General features: G+C 41.9%; 1 protein-coding gene across 3 annotated transcripts; it reads right to left on the reverse strand.

Moving 5' to 3' along the window:
* Nucleotides 1-1,488: 1,488 nt before the first annotated feature.
* Nucleotides 1,489-22,741, reverse strand: LOC116266802 (F-box/LRR-repeat protein At5g63520). 3 transcript variants are annotated; one of them, XM_031648187.2, is made up of 11 exons: nucleotides 22,472-22,741; nucleotides 22,282-22,389; nucleotides 22,092-22,184; nucleotides 21,882-22,013; nucleotides 18,470-18,574; nucleotides 18,312-18,351; nucleotides 17,259-17,370; nucleotides 16,976-17,166; nucleotides 14,771-14,958; nucleotides 2,907-3,025; nucleotides 1,489-2,041 (listed from the first exon to the last, which is right to left on the reverse strand). In XM_031648187.2, the coding sequence occupies exons 1-11, from the start codon at nucleotides 22,700-22,702 to the stop codon at nucleotides 1,603-1,605; spliced, it is 1,758 nt and encodes a 585-aa protein (XP_031504047.1). In that variant the 5' UTR covers nucleotides 22,703-22,741; the 3' UTR covers nucleotides 1,489-1,602. The 3 variants fall into 3 exon arrangements, with proteins under 3 accessions (XP_031504047.1, XP_031504046.1, XP_031504048.1); XM_031648186.2 differs by having other exon boundaries at nucleotides 17,259-17,382; XM_031648188.2 differs by lacking the exon at nucleotides 17,259-17,370 and having other exon boundaries at nucleotides 16,976-17,224.
* Between the last annotated feature and the right edge of the window lie 509 nt (nucleotides 22,742-23,250).

A 23,250-nucleotide genomic window follows, 5' to 3' on the forward strand; every position in this document is an offset into this window, starting at 1 on the left:
CTAACTTCCAGCGCCTCTTCTGCAGCTTCCAGTTCATCCAAGAGCCATTTCTGCGAGTCAAAGATGGATGATTTGGTATATGTGGGTATGCAGAAGCGGGGGATAGAGTCCCTCAAGTAGTTGACCTTTCCCCTCTAATATGGTACTAGCTGCAAATCGTGAAATCAACATCGTCGAATTGGACCAAAATGGTTGCACAATAGGCATGGAAGGCATATTGGTGGAGTAGTGGACAGGCGTACCTGTGATGTTGGCCCCGGAAACTCAGAAAGATTGTGCAGTCGAGTGCTCGTTTCAATTGGGCGCTTGACCACAGTGGTGGGGTTGCAAGATTCTGCACCCAAGGCATCCACCGACTTCATAGGATGTTCTTGCTCCTCCACTAATGCTTCAAGTCTGTTTGGTCTCAGACTAGCTGTACTCCGAGCTCTCTCACTGCATTAGCATGAATATGTCTTTGCGGCCGGAGTGCTTTCAGTTCTGACTAGCCATAAACCAGTCTTAGCTCCATTAGTTCCTCGTAGTTAGGGGTTAGGGTTGGTCTGTAATTCTTTGTGCAATGGCAGCTTGACTTGCACGACACACAAAATCTCAAACACTCCTCCACAAAATCACAAAATCATTGCATCATTTGCAGAGCAGTGAGGTTGCCTCCCAATCTCCGGGTTGAACTTTTTTGGAAACCACATTATCTATCTCCATCAATCCGAACAATGGCACTTGACAACCATTTGTGTCCCCTCCACCTCCCGTTCGATTGAAGGTGGTGACGACCGCTGAACCCAGCCATAATGTGCGACGAGTCCTCAATCTCTTGCAGGAGAAAACCCTAACAAAGAGGTTCTATCCATGTGTTTGTCTCCTGTTTATTGGTGATACAACCATCATAATCATAAAATCAACGTTAAGCGTAGGCGCTTGTATACCTCATTATACAAAATTCTACAAAGCTAATATGCTCTTATAGATGTTTATACAGCATCACCGGAAAGCGACTGGATATAACCAGCATGTTTCTTCTCTTTCATTTCATTAAACATATAAATTGCAGATTTGGGAATATTTGGGGAGAGTGGAGACATCGAGTAGGAAAGTTTTTGCACATAGCATTTGTCACTATTTTCAAACCCAAGACATACTGTATAGTCAAAGGAACTACATTTACCAATTTGATGAATCATGGCTTTGATGAACACCTTTCAGAGCACATGGTGATTATCAATGGGTATAGGGTTTTGGCTGTCAGATGGGCAGTAACAACTTTAGTTTGTTTGAGCAAATCGAAGAACTTGGTGTAAAATTTGAACCAAGAGGGCACATGTGAAGGGCCTTACGGTTACTCCCATGAGAATTGTGGGTCTGGATTTTTCTTAGAACTAGCCAAGGAAATAAGTAATGAATTGTTTGTAGAGGTTCCATAGACCCAGTTATGCAAAAGCGTAGAAATTAGATATCCTATTCTGGCGAAGCCAACAAAAACAGAGGGCAGATCAGAAAGGCTTGATGAATAAAATACCAAACTGCATATGAAGTACAACATTGTAGCTCAGAAAAGTGAGCAGAAGCGAGTCTTTTTGCAGCATGTAACTGTTCTAGGCTTCTCTATAGAGCTGGTAGTTTTGGACTGTAGGTCATAACCAAAAACACGGTGCTGTACCTGTTTAAGCAATAGGAGCTCAGGTTTTCCTCCCCACATTCCTCGGTGCATGGCCCAATCTCGCCACCACAGAATACTCCTGATAATGGTGCATGAGGAAAGACCTCTAAAAAGGTGGAACTATCAATGGATGGCCTTCCGAAGAACAGTTCGCCACGACCAATACATGCAAAGATAAGCCCACCAAACACCTCCACCCTCTTGCGCTCATGTTCGTCCTGTCTATTCGAGTGGTCCTTCAGTCCTCCATCTTTGAAGCATCTGAACTTCTCCAGAACAGTTCTACGTGACGCCAATGCTGAATCAACATCTGGAGCACAAAATTGGAATAAATCCCCTGTTCTAATGCCACCTCCGTCGACAAAAAGGTACTCATCATCTGCTCTGGAAGCAATGGTAATAATTATCGTATCAGCAATATAGATATCAACTGCCTGCTAAATTGTTAAAGCTTGCATGCCAGCAGAATCTCAATATAAAGGGAACAATGCTAGACAATTCTTCACTCTATATCAAAGCACAATAATTAAGAGTAACCAAGTCACACTTGCAGCTTTTCTAAAGGGACCACTTCCAAATTTTTAATAACAATATTCCCTTTTTCCAGTCCTGGTCAATGTAAATTGCCTCGTCTTCCAATTTTCTCTTCAAGTAGTACTCCACAAGTCCTATTTCCTCTTCTACTTCATTAGTTTCTTTTCTTTTATCTAAATGCAGCTCTCTCTCCCTGTGGGCTTCATGCAAAGATAAAGGCATAACACTTAGGATAGAGGAACAAAACAACACAAAAACAAAAGCACATGCATGCATTCAGGAAGCACTCTTCCTCATCGACAAGAGTTTCAAAGGGCACCATGATGAATGATCAACATATAATTTAGATATGTACGATTGACATATTCCACAGCCATTCTGCAGAAACTCCGTTTACCTTAAGAGTAGCCAAGAGATTAAGAAACTTAGATGAAGCATACACTAATTACATGTGAGTCATTGATGTCAACGCAAGATACTTTCTGTTAAGGTGACTTTTGTCTCAAATTCAACTGAATCTGTATGCTATCCAAACTTTAGACATGGCATTTTAACTTGGATTGCTATATACTTGAATGACGATATCAATTAAATCTCTTGAAAAGAGAAAAAAATTATTAAAAAGAAAAAGATCTTAGTGAAATGAGATAAAATATCAATGAGGAAAACATATTCTAGAATTTACTGCAAATTAATTATTTAGTTCAAAACTCACCCAGTAACTTCATGCAGTGAAATGAATTCAAGCAGCTTCCTTTTCTTAAACGAAAAGGCAGGTTTCCTCCTTTTGAAGACTCTAATGTAGAATGCATTACATGCTTTCTCGTTTCCAACCTACACAATCCTTTTAAACCAAGTGAGACGAAATACAAAAATTGCTTCAGGATTCACTTTCTACTGCCATCAAAGAACACCTCAGTAGAATCCACAACAACGAATGAACATTTAAAGTAATAATTGTATGTTGAAATGCACCGTAGTTCCAAAGAAAAATCAAGAAAAAATATAACAATATTCATTATTCAAGTTGCAAAGAGATGCATAGTTGCATACACGATGTTGCCTACACAATTGTCATGCTTGGCAAAACAATATAAAACAGTAAGCCACATGCATGACTTTCAGTAAAAGATAAAGCTTTTCAAAGATTTGGCAAATTATTGGCATATGGCAATGCAACAAAGTAGAAAATGGATTGGCAATTTATTGGCATATGGCACATGGCATGTCCCAAGAGGGCTATTCCTTGGTTAACAACTTAACATGCAAAGTGGGTCGCTGTGTTGTATTGTCAGAATGAGACCAACCACATTTTTGTGTTCTCAGAGCAGCTCATGAGAAAAGGCAAAGGTCTAGGAACACAAAAGTAAAAGGACTGCGATGTGCATGGATGGAGTCCATGGACCTTTTCAAGTGTGAAGCTTGAACTCAAAAACCTGACCATTACAAGCAAGTATCTTAGAATCAGAAAATCTTATAATTTCTAGAAAATAAAAAGATAGGGAACCACATAAAAGAGCATTTTCCATCCAACATTAAGATGAACACAAAAATGAAAAAAAAGGTTGTTTTGGGATATTGCAAGATGTAGAACGAACCACAAAGAGAGAGAGTGGAGAACGAACACACAATCTACGTGGAAAACCTCAGAAAGAGGTGAAAAACCACGGGGAGGCTCTGACCTAGGGGCTCACCGCAACCCTAGGAGAGAGAAAATTATATTTCACTTAATTCAACACTAAACACAAGTGACAATATAAAGAGGGAGAGAGGAGAAGCCGCCTAGGGTACCGAGCCCACCTCGGTACCCGCGCCCCATAGAACCGGGTCCAGGAATGGATCCGGTTCCCACAGCAACATATTCTAACACTCCCCCTCAAGCTTGGCATACATGTCAAACATGCCAAGCTTGCTAACATTCTTTTCGAATGAAGAAGTACAAAGCCCTTTAGTTAGGACGTCTGCAACTTGATCTTCAGACTTCATATATGGCAGAATCAGCTCCTTTGAGTCAATGCGTTCCCGGATAAAATGACGGTCAATCTCCACATGTTTGGTCCTGTCATGTAGAACTGGATTATTGGCAAGATTAATCGCAGACTTGTTGTCACAGTACATCTTCATTTTATCTCCCAGTTCCACACCAATATCAGTCAAAAGAATCTTCAGCCACAGCATCTCTGTAACCCCCATTGCAACAGCCCTGTACTCAGCCTCAGCACTAGACCTCGAACATACTTCTTGCCTCTTACTTCTCCAAACAACTAGGTTACCTCCAAGAAAGATACAATACCCTGTAGTAGACCTCCTTGTGTCAGTGCAACCTGCCCAATCTGCATCTGAGTAGCCCTCAATAGTAAGTTTGTCTTGTCGAGTATACAGCAGTCCTTTTCCTGGGTCATTCTTTAGATATCCCAACACTCTTTCTGCACTCTTCCAGTGACAATCCGTGGGAGCATGCATAAATTGACTTAGCACATTTACCGCATACGTGATATCAGGGCGAGTTAGAGTAAGATAGATAAGCTTACCTACTAGCCTCTGATATCGCCCTTTTCCTTCCTCATCCAGAATAGTGCCCGTCTTGATACTTATCTTAGTTCCCGACTCTATAGGAGTAAGATAGGGCCTACAACCAAGTTTGCCTGTCTCCTTTAGTAAGTCAAGAGTGTACTTCCTTTGATTCATAACCAGCCCTGTCTCTGATCGAGCAATCTCTATCCCCAGAAAGTATCTCAGCTTACCCAGATCCTTGAGATCGAATTCTTTAGCTAATCTCTCCTTCATCTTTCTGTTTTCTTCTTCATCACTGCCAGTGACAATCATATCATCAACGTAGACAAGGAGAAGACTCACCAGACCATCTCTCTGCTTTATGAATAGGGTATGATCTCCATTTCCTTGCTTGTACCCAGTAGACTTCATAACGATCCTTAGTCTCTCAAACCAAGCTCTAGGCGACTGCTTCAAGCCATACAAAGCTTTCTTGAGGTGACAACATTTTCCCTCTTGAACATACCCGGGAGGCATGCTCATATAGACTTCTTCCTCCAGATGGCCGTTCAAGAACGCATTTTTAACATCAAGCTGGTCCATACGCCACTTCCTGTGCACAGCAAGAGCAAGAATAACCCTCACGGTCTTCAACTTTGCAACAGGGGCAAAGGTCTCAAGATAGTCGATCCCATACTTCTGGCTGAACCCCTTTGCAACCAAACGAGCTTTATATCGATCTACAGTGCCATCAGGTTTGTACTTCACGTTGTAAACCCACTTAGAGCCAACTAAGTGTGTCCCTTTAGGGATATCAACAACTTCCCATGTTTTGTTCTTAGCTAACGCACCCATCTCCTCTGTCATAGCATGTAACCACTTGGGATCATCCTTAGCATCATCCACCGACCTGGGAATAACAACTTTGGATAAGGTTGTGATAAAACATTTGTAATTTGTACTGAGCTTAGCATAAGAAACAAATCTCTGAATAGGGTGAGAAGTACATGACCTGGTGCCTTTGCGCACAGCAATGGGGAGCTCTTCATTCGATGGACTTGGGTCATCCGGGGAGATCACAGGATTGGGATTGGTTCTATCCTCATCACCAACATCTTCCACTGTAGCTTTCTCCTTTCTGACATAAACCTGGCCAAACAAGTGATCCCGGGCAACAATGGGCTGAGCATCCACCGTGACCCCTTCCATATGGCTGCCCTTCTCATTACTGACTGTGACCGTGTCAATCACACTGGGACTAACCTTGTAATCCAAAAACTCCATAAACTGAATTAGCTGATTAGAGGAATACTCTTCCCCTTTGTTCCCAAGACACTCCCCCTGAAGAGGATTCACCGAAAAATACGACTCATGTTCATGAAATGTGACATCCCTCGAAACATACACTTTGGAAGTAGTGGGATCCACACATTTATACCCCTTCTGAGTGGAAGAGTACCCCAAGAAAACTCCTTTAATAGACCGGGGATCAAGTTTTTTGAGAGTAGGGCTATGATTATGCACAAAACAACTGCACCCAAAGACACGAGGAGTAAGAGGCCACGGATTCTGAGTGGGCCACAGGGTAGAATAAGGAGACTGACCATCCAACACCCTAGTAGGCATACGGTTAATGAGATGTGCACTAGTGAGAAGTGCATCACCCCAATACCGCTTCGGGACATGACGTTGGAACATAATGGCCCGGGTAACATTCAATAGATGACGATTTTTACGTTCAGCTATACCATTTTGAGGAGGGGTATAACTACAAGAGGTTTCATGAACAATACCCTTGCCTTTCAAGAATTCATCAAGGGATTGGGAGACATATTCCCTTGCATTATCCGTACGGAAAGCTTGAACAGTAGTATGGAATTGAGTCTCAACAAAGGCAACAAAGTTTTTCACAACTACTGGAACCTCACTACGTTCTCGCAACAAGTACACGAACGTACATCTAGAGTAATCATCAATAAGCGTCAAAAAATAGTGACAACCACCACACGTGGGTACTCCAGAAGGACCCCAAACATCGGAATGAACTAAGGCAAACGGATGAGTGGTTTTATTCAAAGAAATAGGGTACGAAGCCCTGACATGTTTAGCCAATTGACACACTTCACAAGCGAAGGAGTCAATGGAGACAGAAGCAAACAAATGAGGAAACAACTTCTTTATTAACTGGAAGGGGAGATGTCCAAGACGCTCGTGCCATCGCAGAACAGTAGATCTATCGTTCACACCAGACAAGTGACCACTCGTGACAGAAATCAATGCTGAAGCAACTTGTACCGGCAGCCTGTAGAGCCCATCAGTAACCGAACCAATCCCAATCTTCCTCCCCGTCACCAAGTCCTGCAGGGAACAATGATCAGCAGAGAAAATCATATTACAGTTTAATTCTTTAGTAATACTGCTGACAGAGAGTAAGTTCACAGGAATATTTGGAACATGCAGGGCATTGTGGAGACGGTATTTGTTCAACAGGGACAAGCTCCCTTTCCCAGCCACAGAGATAGAAGACCCATCTGCCATAGACACGCATTGCTTGCCAGAGGAAAGTTGATATTCTTGAAAGAGTTTAGAGTCCCCTGTCATGTGGTGAGTGGCTCCACTATCAACAATCCAATCACCAAGAGAAGGTTTACCTTGATCAGTCGAGGCAACGAGAGCTTGGGCTAGCTGAGCCCCTTCAGACGTGGAGGACTCCTCAGGGGTAGTAGATAGACGGCTGATGTACGCCTGTAGCTCCTTGAGTTGAGCAGGGGACAACTTGGACTTTGCACCACTAGAAGAATTGCTCTGACTGGAATCAGACACAGAAGGGCTACGCTTGCCAGAGGGAGGACGACCTCTGACCAGTCTCTTCTCGGGATGAAGATCCCAACAGAAATCCACCGAATGCCCCAACTTGTGGCAATGAGTGCAATGTCGGGCAGGACGCTGCCCAGTCCCTGAGGCACGGCTGACAAAGGCAGAAGGGCCATGACCGGTGTCAAGATGCATCACCTGGCGACGTTGTTCTTCAGACTCAACATGAGCATATCCTTCCTCTATCCCCGGAATCTCATCACCATTAAGAATCTGGCTACGAATAGACTCAAATTCATCCCGCAGGCCTCCCAGAAACAGAAACGTACGGTCCATCCATTCCTTTTCCCAGTAGAGGGAATGATCTGAAACGCACGTCCACTCATCAGTCACATGATAATCTAGCTCCTCCCATTTGGTCTTCAGGGCAGCATAGAAGGCAGCAACAGACAAATCACCCTGTGTCAGAGAGTAAATACTGCGTTTAATCTGATAGGTGCGCAAATGTCTCTTCTTGCGACCATACATCTTTGCAAGCACAGTCCACATATCAAAAGAGGTCGGCTTCCGCAGAATGAGGGGCTGGATATCGGATGACACGGAGCTGATAATCCACACCTTCACTTGGCTGTCCTCCAACGCCCACGTCGCCCATTGAGGATCAGATTTGATGGGCGCAGGTTTGTCGCCAGTGATGTAAGAGAGACGCCCACAGCTAGTAATCCCAATCTCGAGAGCGGCAGACCAAGATAGGTAATTGTCCTTGGTCAGACGGATGGAGGTGACCTGGATCGACACGTTCTCAGTCTTGGAGGCGCTGCCCGTGTCAAGAACGGCATCTTTTTGAGTCCCCATCGCTTCTGCCATCACAAACAAGCACACAGCAACAAGAGGCACAGCAGCGGGAATGAGGCAACGGCGACGGGAAGGAGGCAGCGGCGACGACGGCGGGAATGAGGCAGCGGCAACGGAAAGCAGGCGACGGCGCAACACAGAGGCCACCCACGGTGGCAGAAACAAAGAACGGGCCGAACGGAGGACCGCGGAGGCGCAACAGAGGACGGCGGAACAGAGGACGGCGGCGGCGGAACAAAGGACGGCGGCGGCAGAGCAGGGCGACGTCACAAGGGCAGCAGCGGCGCCGGAACAGAGGACGGCGGCGACGGAACAAAGGACAGCGGCGGCAGAGCAGGGCGACGTCACAAGGGCAGCAGCGGCGCCGGAACTTCAATGGCGTCGGGCGACGAAAAAACTTGACGATCCTCGGAAAAAACGCTTCTCCAACTCCGCTGGCTCTGATACCATGTAGAAACACGAACCACAAAGAGAGAGAGTGGAGAACGAACACACAATCTACGTGGAAAACCTCAGAAAGAGGTGAAAAACCACGGGGAGGCTCTGACCTAGGGGCTCACCGCAACCCTAGGAGAGAGAAAATTATATTTCACTTAATTCAACACTAAACACAAGTGACAATATAAAGAGGGAGAGAGGAGAAGCCGCCTAGGGTACCGAGCCCACCTCGGTACCCGCGCCCCATAGAACCGGGTCCAGGAATGGATCCGGTTCCCACAGCAACATATTCTAACACAAGAAAAGTAAAAAAAAGAATTGAGTAAGAGAAGATCTCAAGCACTACCTAGAAAATACCCCGTCCCCGTGAAGAACGAGCCACTGACATTATACCTACTCAACACGGAACACTGCTAAGACCAGAAACTTTCTGGTTGGCATACCATCATTGACAAGCCTACTGGACACATTCGGCATGCATGTCCCCATCTTACATTTCATGAAACACCTTGAGACCTGATCTTGTCACCAAAAAACAAACAGAGACACACATCCACACAGATACACAAACACACATCCACAGAGAGAGAGAGAGAGAGAAACCGGGAATGGGATCATAAGTTGGGTCTATTGCACTGACCTGGTAAAATCTATAAATTGGGTTGGGAGGCCAGAACTGAGGAATCATGACTGTATTTGAAGCTTATTTCCTCTGGGGGAAAGAACCCCATTATGGGATTAGGGTGTGTGCGTGTGTTTGTTCAGGGTTTCTCTTATAAGAGGTTGCACCAGTTTAGTGGAGGTTAACATATATATATATATATATATATATATATATATAGAGAGAGAGAGAGAGAAGGAGGACTTAAATGATAAACCATGTAGAAACACGAAAAATAGGAAAAGGAATACGATGAACACGATGTAATGTGGAAAAACCCTCAACAAGAGGGAAAAACCACGGATGAGGAGGAACCGGTGCCCACTAGCAACCAGACTCTCTCTCTCTTAAGATTTCATTCACACCCAACAATTAGGGTTACAAAGATATAAGTAGAGTCTCAACAGGCCTAAACAGGAGCACCCACTGGACCGGGTCCAGATCCAAACGCATACATTAAAACATGTCAACACTCTCCCTCAAGTTGGGCATACAGATCAAACATGCCCAACTTGAATACATTTCTCTCAAATGAAGTTGAAGACAATGCTTTGGTCAGAACATCAGCTGTTTGGTCTTCAGATCTCATGTAAGGAAGTACAAGTTCTTTAGCATCAATTCTCTTTCGAATGAAATGTCGGTCAATCTCAACATGCTTTGTTCTATCATGAAGCACAGAGTTGTTGGCTAAGTTGATTGCAGACTTGTTATCGCAATACATCTTCATTGGTTCTTCAACCTTTATACCAATATCAGTCAACAATACTTTCAGCCAAAAAACCTCAGAAACTCCTATAGCAACTGCTCTGTATTTTGCTTTAGCACTGGAACGAAAACAAACATCTTGCCTTTTACTTCTCCACACTATGAGATTCCCACCCAAATATATACAAAAGCCAGAGGTGGACCTCCTAGTGTCAATACAACCTACCCAATCTGCATCTGAATAACCTTCAATCCCAAGAGTGTCTTGCTTGACATACAAAAGACCTTTGTCAGGATTCCTCTTCAAGTAGCACAAGATCCTGTCAACAACCTTCAAGTGGGCATCCGTGGGAGCATACATGAACTGACTCATCACATTCACAACAAAGGTAATATCAAGTCTAGTGAGAGTAAGATAAATCAACTTCCTTACAAGACATTGATATCTTCTTTTGGCCTCTTCATAGAGAGGCTCCCCATCTCTAAGACTTCGCTTATGGCCAGCATCTAGAGGAGTAGAAGCTTGTCTACACCCCAGTTTCCCGGTCTCCTTTAACAAATCTAGAGTGTACTTCCGTTGATTTAGCACGAGGCTAGTCTCAGACCTAGCAATTTCAATGCCAAGAAAATATTTCAACTTACCAAGGTCCTTGAGATCAAACTCGATCGCCAACGGTTTCTTTAACTTAATTATTTCATCTTCATCATCACATGTGACAATCATATCATCAACATATACCAACAAAATAATAACCTTTTACTCATTTCTCTTCACAAAGAGTGTATAATCTCCATTCCCTTGATGGTATCCACATTGTCTCATGACAAGTGTAAGTCATTCAAACCATGCTCGAGGAGATTGCTTGAGCCCATATACAGCTTTCCTTAGCTTGCAACATTTTTCAGGTTCCTCATATCCTGGAGGCATACACAAATATACTTCTTCTTCAAGGTCTCCATTGAGAAAAGCATTCTTGACATCAAGTTGGTACATCTTCCACTCCTTCATCACAGCTAAGGAGATAATGACTCTGACACAGGAGCAAATGCCTCCAAGTAATCAATCCCATATTTCTGACTAAACCCCTTGGCCACAAGAGGAGCTTTGTATCTTCAACACTTCCATCTGGTTTGTACTTGATAGTGCAGAACCACTTAGATCCAACCAAGTGATCCACCTCAGGAATCTTTACAACTTCCCATGTCATGTTCCTTCTCAGGGCTTCCATCTCTTCTTGCATTGCATAAGTCCACTTAGGATCACTCTGAGCCTCAACAACATTCCTGGGAATCATAGCCAAAGTAAGAGAAGATACAAAACATTTGTAGTCCTTGCTCAGAATATGAAACAAAGTTACCAATAGGATGTTGAGTACATGACCTGACACTCTTTCACAGGGCGATGGGAAGCTCTTCACTTGCAGCAACAGTCTGACTCTCTTCTTCAACAGGTTGCTTCTGAGCACGACTTGGGTCATCTAGGGAAGGACTAACTGGATTGAGAGTAGAATTCTCACCACCTGTCATCTCATCTGTACAGACTCTTCGCCTAGAGTAAACTTGCCCAAACAGACGATTGCATTCCTCTTCTGCCCTAGTAGAACACTCTCCATTTTTCTCTTGTTCAAGTACTTCAATAGAAGGACCAACAGATTTACGCTTGTAGTCCAAAAAATCAGTAAACTGAATTTCCTGATTCGGAGAATACTAAGAATACTCTTCCTTTGACATAGAATTCTCTCCCTAAAGAGGATTCCCACCAAAATAGGAAGCACGTTCAAGGAAAGTGACATCTTTGGTAACATAGGCACGACCAATAGAAGGGTCCCGACACTTGTACCCTTTTTGAGTGGGAGAATAACCTAGAAATATGCCCTTAATAGACCTTGGATCAAGTTTTTTAATGTGAGGACTATGATTGTGAATAAAGCAAACACAACCAAAAACTCTGGGTGGAAGAGAGAAAGGTTCAGGACTCCCCGGTAACATAGAGTGAGACGTCTGCCCATTCAACACACGACTAGGCAAACGGTTTATAAGATATACACTGGTCAACACAGCATCCCCCCAATACCTTTTTGGAACATGACGTTGAAAAAGAGGAGCTCGAGTCATATTCAATAACTGACGATTCTTTCGTTCAATAACTCCATTTTGAGGAAGAGTATAACTACAGGAAGTCTCATGAACAATTCCCTTTTTTCGAAAGAAGCTATCAACAGACTGACACATATACTCACAAGCATTGTCAGATCGAAAGGTCTTAACAGATGCTCCATATTGAGTTTCCACATAAGCAATGAAAGTCTCTATGACAGTAGGAACTTCACTACGGTCTTTCAACAAGTAGACAATCGTGTTACGAGAACAATCATTTATAAAGGTGATAAAATACTGAAAACCATGACAAGAAGGAATCCCTAAAGGCCCCCACACATTAGAATGAATCATGGCAAATACCTCATTAGACCGATGGCTAGACAAAGGGTATGAAGCTCTAACATGTTTGGCCAGGTGACAGACATCACAGGACACCATGGTCATGTCTAACCTGAAACATAAATAAGGAAATAGCTGTCTAAGAAGTCCAAAAGGCAGGTGTCCAAGGCGCTCATGCCAACGGAGAATCAACTGAAGGGAGTCCTCTCTGTTCTTCGTTGCTTGGCTAACTGCCGTCATAAGAGCCTGACAGCACGCACAGGTAAACGATATAGCCCGTCAGAAGGCAAACCAATCTCAATCATCTTCCCTGTCACCAAGTCCTGCATAACACAGCGATCAACAGAAAAGACAAGTTCGCAATTCAACTCTTTCGTGATCTTGCTAACCGACAAGAGGTTCAAGGGAAGATGGGGAACATGTAGAGCATTGTGGACTAAGAACTTGTTCAAAAGTGAGAGACTCTCTTTCCCAACCACAGAGATAGATGAACCATCGGTAAGAGAAACACGTTCCTTTCCTGACGAAAGCTTATACCCATGAAAGACCTTAGGATCGCCGGTCATGTGGTAAGTAGAAACACGTTCCTTTCCTGTCGATGATCCACTCTCCCATACGGAAATCCGCCATCACGTCGATGGAACACCCGAATTTCTTTCGGAACGAAAAAAAAAAAAAAAACGTGCACCGACGCCCAAATCAAAGCTGATAACAATGCCAAGAGGAATAGCACCAAAGCCCAACAAGAGTCTCAGGGGCTGTAACACTCGGCGACACAAACAACACAGCAGGATACAGTCGCCTGACCCACACGGCAGACGCTGGGTACATGTAGTGACAAGGGCAGCAGCGGTAATTGGGAGCACGCAGCAACTGGCATGAGCAGAGGTGCTGGGACTCTACAGCAGATCCCGCAGGAGAACACTGACACAGGGAGGAGATGCAGCGCTAGACGGAAGGGCAACACTTAACAGAACAGGCAACGGCAGAACAGGAACCGTCAGCGATGCAGAGACAGAGGGGTGTCGGGCGAGCACCGACCATCGGAGGAGCTCTTGCGACAACTCTACTAGAACCGTGCTTAGTGGAAGACGTTGGCAGCGATACTGCTTGGTGGAGACCCCTGAAGGCGACTGTGTCTGAGCCTACAATGAAGACGCAGAGCAACGGAAGGAAGCTGGGCGGAACTGACAGGTGGTGGTGGAGGAGCAGAGGGCAGCAGCAAACACGGGGCACCGGTGACAACAAAGGCACGGCGGAGCAGGAGCGTCTAGCTAGACGACGACGGCAGGCGGTCATGACGTGGGCTCAGCAAGAACTTCATGACAGAGTCGAGCGACAACTACGCACGATGAAGGAAGTAGTATTGAGCAGCGTTGGGCGACAGCAATCTCCGACGTCGGTCTGGAGAGGGCAACGATCTCAAGCGATGCAACCGGGCGGCAGCGGCAAGGGCAACGACGGAACAAGAGCAGCGAGTGACGGAAAGGTCAGGGCCGGAACTTCACGACCGCAAAAAAAATTCCCAAACTCGTTGGCTCTGATACCATGTAGAAACACGAAAAATAGGAAAAGGAATACGATGAACACGATGTAACGTGGAAAAACCCTCAACAAGAAGAAAAAAACCACAGATGAGGAGGAACTGGTGCCCACTAGCAACCAGACTCTCCCTCTCTTAAGATTTCATTCACAGCCAAAAATTAGGGTTACAAAGATATAAGTAGAGCCTCAACAGGCCCAAACAGGAGCACCCACTGGACCGGGTCCAAATCCAAACCCGTACATTAAAACATGTCAACAAACCAAATCCAAGAATTTCTGTTACGTTAGTAGCACGCTTTATTCTTGCCTACCCTTTTGTTTCTAACATGACGAAACTGCACACTCAGAACATGAGGGTTACAAAGATATCGCTAGTACAGTTGCCCCAACAACCTATGCTGCACTGGCTTGTGCTTAGAATGGAGTCCAAAGAATTTGGACTCATAACTACTTTTGTAACAAACAAAGCACATCACAATGAACCAACACCCTTGAGGCTCATTTTTGCCTTAACCACAAAACTAGTTAGCAAATTTCTGCTGCAATCCAAAATGAGGCCAAAAACAAAAGGGCAAGAAGAAGAAGAAGAAGAGGAATGTTTACACCTGCGTGTCAAAATTGTTGTTTACCTGACTCTCAAGGTCATCTAATAATGCCTGGCCATCAAGGTTTGGGAATCCATCCCTTCTTGCAGTCATCCATGTAGAACATCCTGATATTTTATCCTCTATACACTTTACAGAAGCTGCCTTGTAAATTGGGCCTACAGATGAAAGGCCAGCTGATAGAGCAAGACTGAACTGGATATCACCCATTCCTGCAGAAAATGTAAGGGAGAAATTAAAAATGAATATCAAGAATACAAATGCCATTCATCATGTAAAAGAATACCATAAATGCAAACAAAAAGCATACATTTCGAGTAATGGAAGACATTTCTAAAGAAAATTTCTACTATGCAGTTAGAAGGCTAAGTGCTGTATCTTTCAACCAGAAAATAAGGACCTCTTATGAATGAAAGACACTTAAGAATCTTCCACAAGCCCCTGAACGTGCAGATGAGAGCCCCATACTGCTTAGCAAGTAACAGGGCAGAAAGATACACTGCTTTGAGGGCCTCCAATTCTATGTCCGAAGTATTGGTCCAAGGAGGATGCAAGTACTTTAATCATTTAATGTAACATTTCCATTTTTGAGTTCCAGATTTCATGGGAATTGGCAGCATTTCAAGAAAGTAGTTGAACCAAGGCGACTAATCCAGACTTAGACATAGTAGTACCCATGTATGATATGGAATAGATAGGATAAAGGCCTTTTCCTACTTTAGGAGAAGTCAAAGAAGAATCACACCAGCACAACCAAAAATTTGACCTTTGAATACACTGACAATAATGACCAAATGCAACAGAGAAATAAGCCAGACAATGCACTAAGATACCTTCGTAAAGAAAATTCAACACACTGTACGGCCATAAGGAATATAAAATGGGAAATGTACACACACGTTGCCATTGCTGGCCTTACAAACGCAAGATATAAGCTACGGACATGGGTGAGGGTGCACATGAAGGTACAGATACAGATGCAGGCCAGGTGCTCAGCAATTCCAAATAACTTGAGTGCATGGTGTGTGAGTGTGTGTGCGTGTGTGTGTGTGTGTGTATCGAGAGAGAGAGAGAGAGAGAGAGAGAGACAGAAACACAAAAAATTAAATTGCTTATGTGACAGTCCATAAACTATGGAATATATGAAATCATGACTCATTTAACAACACCAAATTTGAACCACAGTCAAGTATATTGTGTGCATATGAAGTTAACTGCACATGTCAAAGCTGACAATTGCATTTGGTATGTAGCGGAACCAGCACCTGGTACGGATACAACAGGTGCAGCAACCACCTTATAGAGTCCGTGTTGCACTTTTGCATAAATATTTATCATTATTATATACTAGAAAAGAAGTTTGTGAGGAAAATAGCATCTCAAAATGATTCTGATCCAGCACCTTTGTGAGGGAATCATAACTAATCTTTTAAACTTTTCCGCAAAATAAAAGCTAAAACAGAGTAGCTGATAGAATCTATGTTTTCATTTCTATAGACATCCTTGTTACTAATCTTATATTGGGTCTTTTCTTATTTTTATTCATGCTATAGGAGATATGGTTCTAGGCTAGTTGTAAAAAAAAAAAAAAAAGATCCATTTTCATCCTGATATCAATTGAAAAACACACATGCGTTTTATACCCCATTTGGCAGACAAGCAGTTAGAAAGTTTTTTCCTTTTTCTGGCTTAGTATATGTATGTGTATATATATATATATATATATATACACACACACACACACACAAACATATGTCATATTCCTGATTATTGTTTCTGTTAAGAATTATAAATAAATAATGCAAACACATATACGTATACACAAAATTATGTTCTTCTAAAAAGGCTGACTCAAGAAAAGTTTAACCTCAGTAAAATTTCTCAAAATCAATAATCCTTCTCTGGTTTAACTCACTTTAGATTATCAGCTGCTCCTTATTGGCATGATCTGCCATATAAATTGTAACTAACCTTGATCAGATTTTTGATTCGCTCTCTTCTTAGTACAAGTTTGGAAAGGCTCAAGTTTGTTCACCAAAATAACATTGTCAAATAAGCTATTGAAGAAGAGCATGTGAGACTTCCAATGCATGAAAACCAACAATCACATTCAAAGATATCTTGATTTCTAGTTCGAAAATTGCAGTGAGTTTCCAAATGGCATTAAAAAGGTAATTTTTCAATGGACTGATCAACAACCATCAACTACTTTTAGCAGCAAAACATTACCATGAAGATTTTCTTTGTCCTTAGCAAACACCAAGGCCACAACATCATATATGAAACTCTTATTAGCACGTGATCTTTTATGACTGCCTTGAGATTTGGTAGTTGAAGATTGAGAAGAGTGCACTTTCCTGCATTCACTTTCAAAATTGAGGTACTCTCCGCCATTAAACAAAAAGCAGCCTTCCTTGTTTCTGTTCAACAAGCAACCAGCGACAGGAGTAATGTGATGGCTGTCACATAAAGCCTCATCTGAAAATTTACCAAAAAATTTTATTCAATGCACCTGTCCCCGCCCCTTCCACATCTTCCATTATAGGAAAAACTGCCAAGCTTGGTAGCATGAACCATTTGGGTATTGGCAACAAAAGCATAAATCAAGAATCCTTGCACCAAAACTGTTCCAAAACCTATACCAGAATCAGCATGCCAAATGGGTACAATATCTGAGAAACCTGGATACCCATAATAAAGGAAGTTCGTGTTGCTTTTCCAAGAAACTAATGCACCATAAATGATACCAAATGGAGTTTATGCATGAGCAGCATGCTTCTTTTTTCACTGCAAAAAGTGGGGACTATGAGGGCCGTTTAGAGTTATAACCTTCTGAGATGGATGGTTCTGGAGTTCCCCGTTCAAGAGGTGAGGGTCTCAAAAGTTTTGTTTCTTCCTTTTCCTTTTACCATTTTTTCTTACAAAAATTACCCAAAGGGCCCGAGAGGCAAAATTTATGAGACCCTTGCCTTTTGAATTGGCCGCTGCAAATCGAGCCATTTGAGAAGATTCTATGGCATTGCACAGTTATCATATTTTTTCAGTACATATATTCATGAACTACAAATGCACACCCATTCCCTACTTTATATTCATATTTATATTTAAAATTCTAAGTACACCAAGAAAGAGGGACATCAGCCACGTTCTATTTCTTCTCTGATTAAAAGAAAAAAAGAGGAGAGGGGGTGGGAGAACCTAACCTCCTGCCTCCGCTTTCTAATTTGATAGGAAAAGGAGTTTCCTTTTCCCTACCAAATCATAAAGAGGGGGCAGAAAATGAGCTGTCATCCTCTCCCTCACTGTTCAAATTTTTTGAGGAAGGAGAATGTCAAAAAAAAAAAAGAAAAGAGAACAATTATTGAGAAGTTTCCAGGGACTGTTCATGTCCAAAAATGCCAGGCATTCACATTTCAATCATGCTTAAATAACTCTACATGTCATAGTTACAAGGCTTCGAAGATCTTGTCAACAACTAAGATTATGTGCTCAACATTCAAGACTCAAAATGGAAACTAGTATGCAACCAGATTATCTGCGATGTTATCTGCGATGCCATGCTTACCCATCGATTCAAGAAAATATGTCATGTCAGAACCAGCATCCTGAAAAAGCACCATTTAGAACTTCAACTAAGTGGTTGTCTTTATCAACATGCAATTTGTGGCTAAGGACAATCCAACAGTAAGTAAACCAACAACAGGATGAACAACAATCTCTTACAGCAAAGATGATCATTCCAGTTGGATACAAACTTCCAGAAACTGATTCCACATAACGTTTGACATTTGTGAAGTATAAGTCAACCAGTGACCAGGGATCACCTTCCTGTTCACAGAACATCAAAAGATTGATATTTGGTGCATGTGCACCAAAGTGATACAAAGGTCAACGACCAAAACATTTGAAATGATGCAAACAATAAAGAATAGACCTTAAAGGTGCATAATATTTGTATACCTTCAAGATAAAAAAATTGAAAATGGTATTTGCATTGCAGCACAAGATAACACAAGGCTGTTATCTTGGCCACCACCACGCCAACCCAAAAAAAATCTAGTGAACAAGCTAAAAGTTCCTCCTAATGCTCAATTTGCTAACATTCTTAAGTCACAGAAAACAAATTTTTTCCACATTATTCAATTCCCAGCTTAACATGCCTACCTACTTGGATAAATGTCCCCTTCCACATTATTCAATTCACAGTTTAACTTTAACATGACCACCTACTTGCATAAATGTCCCATTCCACATTATTCAATTTGCAGTGTAACATAACCACCTACTTGGATAAGTGTCCCATCCTTGGAAATCTAAATTGAGTAAAGATGTCAAAAATTTCAACTCCAGGAACATAGGCAGCCTTCATGAAAAAGCATCAGATGTAGCCATTATTCTAAAATGATCGGAACATCCTTTGTCTAATGTTTGATCTTATTCATTGTTACTTCTGAAGTTTTTGACTTGTTGCTGGGTTGTTCCAAAACATAGGAAGCAAGTTAGTTGGACATGGGCCAAACATTACTTCATGGAGCATCAGATGAAGCCATTATTCTAAAATGATCATGACACACTTTATCCATTTGGCCTTATTGATTGTTACGTATGAAGCTTTCATTCATTGTCAAACTCAGAGAAAATGCATGAAGCAAGATAATTGGACACTCATTCTTGTCAGTACACATGTTTGCCAGGGAATACAAGTGAACAATGGAAAAACTCTCTAATTTTACAAGAGGTTCGATCACAGTGTTCTTCAGATTAGTGGCAGCCAAAAACCTACAATAGGTGGAACAGGAGGCGTCAAAGGGTTAACTGCATACAAAACTGAGCAAGCTAGATCCAGCAATCCTAGCCACATTTTGATCCTAGAAAATCTTTCTGAAAGAAGAATATCAGAAACATGAAAATAGTCGAACCAAACTGAGTCCATGCTTGCTGAATGATTTAACAATGTCGTTGATATGTTGTGATTTGTGAACTAAAATAAATGTAAGCTTGATAGGAACTTAGTCAGGCTCAAGTTTGGAATGAAATTTGATAAACATGGAACTTGTTCATCCATCAAACCCTATAAACTAAGTCAAATGGTGTAGGTATGGCGGCATGGGTTCAAACATGGCAATATTGAAAAAAGTCAGTATAGGAGTATTGTGGGATGCACACACACAAAAACATTGGTGAAGAAGAGCACCAATTTGAAGTATATGTGAAATGCTAGCTGGTAATTAAGAAATTTTAATAATGAGAGCTTATTCTTCTAATATGGGCAAAATTCATGTTTTAGAAATTTTTGCTTTTATAATATTGTATTGCAGAGTTAAGCAAATTAGAAAAGAATGAAAACCCTAGCTCCCCCAAAGGTCTCTCATTCTCTCTGTGCTGATATGCTTTGTCGCTCAAAAGCCCTCACTAGTCACTCCACAAAATCACCCTCTCTCTCCTTTGTGCGCGTTAATAATATGCTCCGTAACTCAAAAACCCTCACTCCCCCCAACTCTCTTTCTTTCTAGTGATATGCATTGTCATGCAAAAACCCCCCAACTCTCCCTCTCTGGTCTGTGTATTACATAAAATACAGTATATAATTACATGTGGATCATTCAGGAAACCCCACAGTTTCAGTGAAACTTATTATATGATACACTATGGCATTTACCTCTTTTTCTCATGTCAAAGATGGACCCATCATAATTGCACGAGAATTGGATCCTACCGACCTATTGATCTTCCTGAATATGGCTCTAGTTGGGGCTTGAGGGAGACATAATGGACAAAAGGGGGATGGGCATATACTTTTTGGAATTGGGACCAAGGAAAAAACTGCACTCTCGGATTGGAATTACCTGTTGAAATGTTTTCTTAGGAGGACTTTATACATGCCTCCATCATTGCTTGAGATTTGCACTTAATGTTGAAATCAGAGTAGCCTGAATGTCTATCATAGTCAATTAAAAGAGCTCAATTTTCTTTAAGAAGTTTAGACCATTGATTCTATATCATAACAAAGTGAAATGAAATGATTTTACCTTTTCTTGTGATTTTCACCTGCCGCATGGAATTGCCAAAAAGGTGGAATGGACACAATTTCACTGTTCTTGAGGAAAAGATTACAAGTGAAAAATGGATTCTAGCTATTGAACCCAGCCATATTCACATTAAAGTTTATATCTATATGATTCCCTTAATTTCGTTCCAATTTTCATTCTAAACAAACAAATGATTTTTCCATTAAATACATAAGCCAAAAATTTCTTGCCCTTAATCCTTTATTAATCATGAGAATCCATCAGCCTTCATTCTTCTTTAACTTCACTGCCTTCAAGTGCACCACAAGGACTCATTTAATCATCTATACCATAAGACCAGTGCCATAAGCAGAAAGTGTAACTCTGGAAAAGAAAAAAAATCTTCAGAATGGATGAGCTAGCTATCCAAGGGTCTCCAGTGTACTTGCAGAGGTGCTCTCAGAATGACCATCATACAGCAACTCTGCAGGATGTTTATCGCAACATTCATTGACCATCTCAGAAAGTTTACTTCATCGAATGAAAGAACGCAGTTGGAACCAAGCTTCTTGTTACTAGCGATTTAATGGAACTAAGGAAGGGTTCATTTTGATTTCGGCTCAAGATTTTTTTTTTTTTTTCTATTAACTAGTGGAATAAAAACTTCAACTCCAAGCAGAGTTTCTTCTCTTGATCTCTTAAACATTATATCTTTCCTTGGTTTCCTTCTGCTGTTCCTGGAACAAGGAGAATTGGAATAGTGTTTTGCTATCCCAGAAAAAGCAGAACAGGACATGCACCTTTTGAGAAACAAGTGTAACTCTGAGGAATAGCAACAGTGTTTCTTGAGTAACTTCGTCTGTTCATTCTCCAGGAAAATGGTGTTTAATGTTTATAATGCAAGGGACGTATGTTAGGCACGTTTCATGCTCGAAGTTTGCATCCATTTCAATGGAACGGACTGCTGCGTTCATTTCTTAATCAAATTTATAATTTAAAATTAAGCATAAATGAGTAATGCCTCAGCTCTTGCATGTCTTAATCACACTCCCTAATTCATTCAAGTCAACGCGACTCACAACGCATTCATGAATATGTAACATGGTGGATTGGCATGAGAATACGACCTCATTAACATGCCTAACCGGCATGGCTGCGACCTTCAAACCAGGAACGAAGCCAACTGTCAACACAATCCCGTGATCCCCTGGTACCCGTGTACTGTGACCATATTCTTCCGAGTCCGATACCCATTGAACCTAAAGAAAAAGTAATACAACAAATAAGTGAAAATCCATTCCCCAAATAGACGCTGAACTTTAGAAGAAAGAAATTACCTCGTCAAACTCCTTAGTCTTAGCATTTCTTCCAATTATCCCAGGGGAATAGCAAGTGATAATAGGTATTGAAGAACCCAATTTTCCTTTTATCTTCCAAACCAACATAGAAGAACAAATCAGAATCCCCACAACGATGATTCAAGAAAAGAAACAAGTTAATTGGCAGCAAACAGACTCAAAGGCATACAAGTCGGAGCGTCTCCTTCAAGCTAAACTTGCTTCCAATGAACGAAATTGCAAAATGCGGCCGAATGGGCTCCGAGAGAACCGACTCGCAAGCTTCCTCGACGGCAACCTGCAAAAAATGGGCATTTAAACGGTCAACTGGGGCTTTTCTCTCTCAATAGACGAAAATAGGAGATTCTTCTAGTGCAGACCGAAAGTCTAGGGTCACTAGATAAGGCAGAGAGGAGCTTAGGCTGAGAAAGGATGCGATCGCAAAGGCAGTTCCACGAGCGACAAGTGGAGGCAGCGGCCGCGAACGACCTCGCCGGCAATCTGGATAAAATCTTCTCCATGATGTCCGGCGGAAGGATGACGTTGGGGTCGTCCTCGGCCGTGGCTCTCTGCATCTTTTTCGCTTTTTCTTCTTCCCCGAATGAGTGCATCAAGACTGAAGCGAGAGGAGGAGCCAATAGGGAAGGAAGTGAACAAGAGAGGGAAAAGACCGCCATGCTTCGTATGGCATATATACAGACTTGGAGTTGAGGGCACTTCGGAAAGAAAATCTTAACTTAGACCAAAATTTTACTCTAAATTCTTAAAACTGCATATTGCAGGTAAATATTTTCCTTATAGTCACTCATCTTTTGACGTGCTTATAAACAACTGTTTGTTTTTCATATAGTTATAAACAACCGCACTAATTGACAAAGTAATTCACAATCACATATTTCATTATCAAAAAGTTCAAAAATGTATTTCAAACTCTATTTTATCTTCAGCAAAAAAATACTTTTTCTTCGAAAAATTCATGGATTATATTTCATAAGCGAAGTTTTACAAAGCTTCTCATCTCTCACGCTCTCCTTGTTTAAGTCGGATTGGTGTTGGGTGGCTAATAAGAAATTTCACTTTTTATATAAAGTTATACTTTCAGTTTTACTTTTGTTTTTACATAGGAGGCCTTTTAGTTCACCATCAGACGCCTAACACA

The sequence above is a fragment of the Nymphaea colorata genome, chromosome 13 (genome assembly GCF_008831285.2).
Source record: "Nymphaea colorata isolate Beijing-Zhang1983 chromosome 13, ASM883128v2, whole genome shotgun sequence".
Lineage (NCBI taxonomy): Eukaryota > Viridiplantae > Streptophyta > Magnoliopsida > Nymphaeales > Nymphaeaceae > Nymphaea > Nymphaea colorata.

Coding starts and splice junctions, on each gene's coding strand:
- LOC116266802 (XM_031648186.2), bottom strand. CDS start 22,702: ATGCACTCATTCGGGGAAGAAGAAAAAGCGAAAAAGATGCAGAGAGCC. Junction 18,575..21,881: donor CGGTTAGGCATGTTAATGAG/GTCGTATTCTCA, acceptor TTCTGTGAACAG/GAAGGTGATCCCTGGTCACT. Junction 17,383..18,311: donor ATATTTTCTTGAATCGATGG/GTAAGCATGGCA, acceptor ATTCTGGTATAG/GTTTTGGAACAGTTTTGGTG.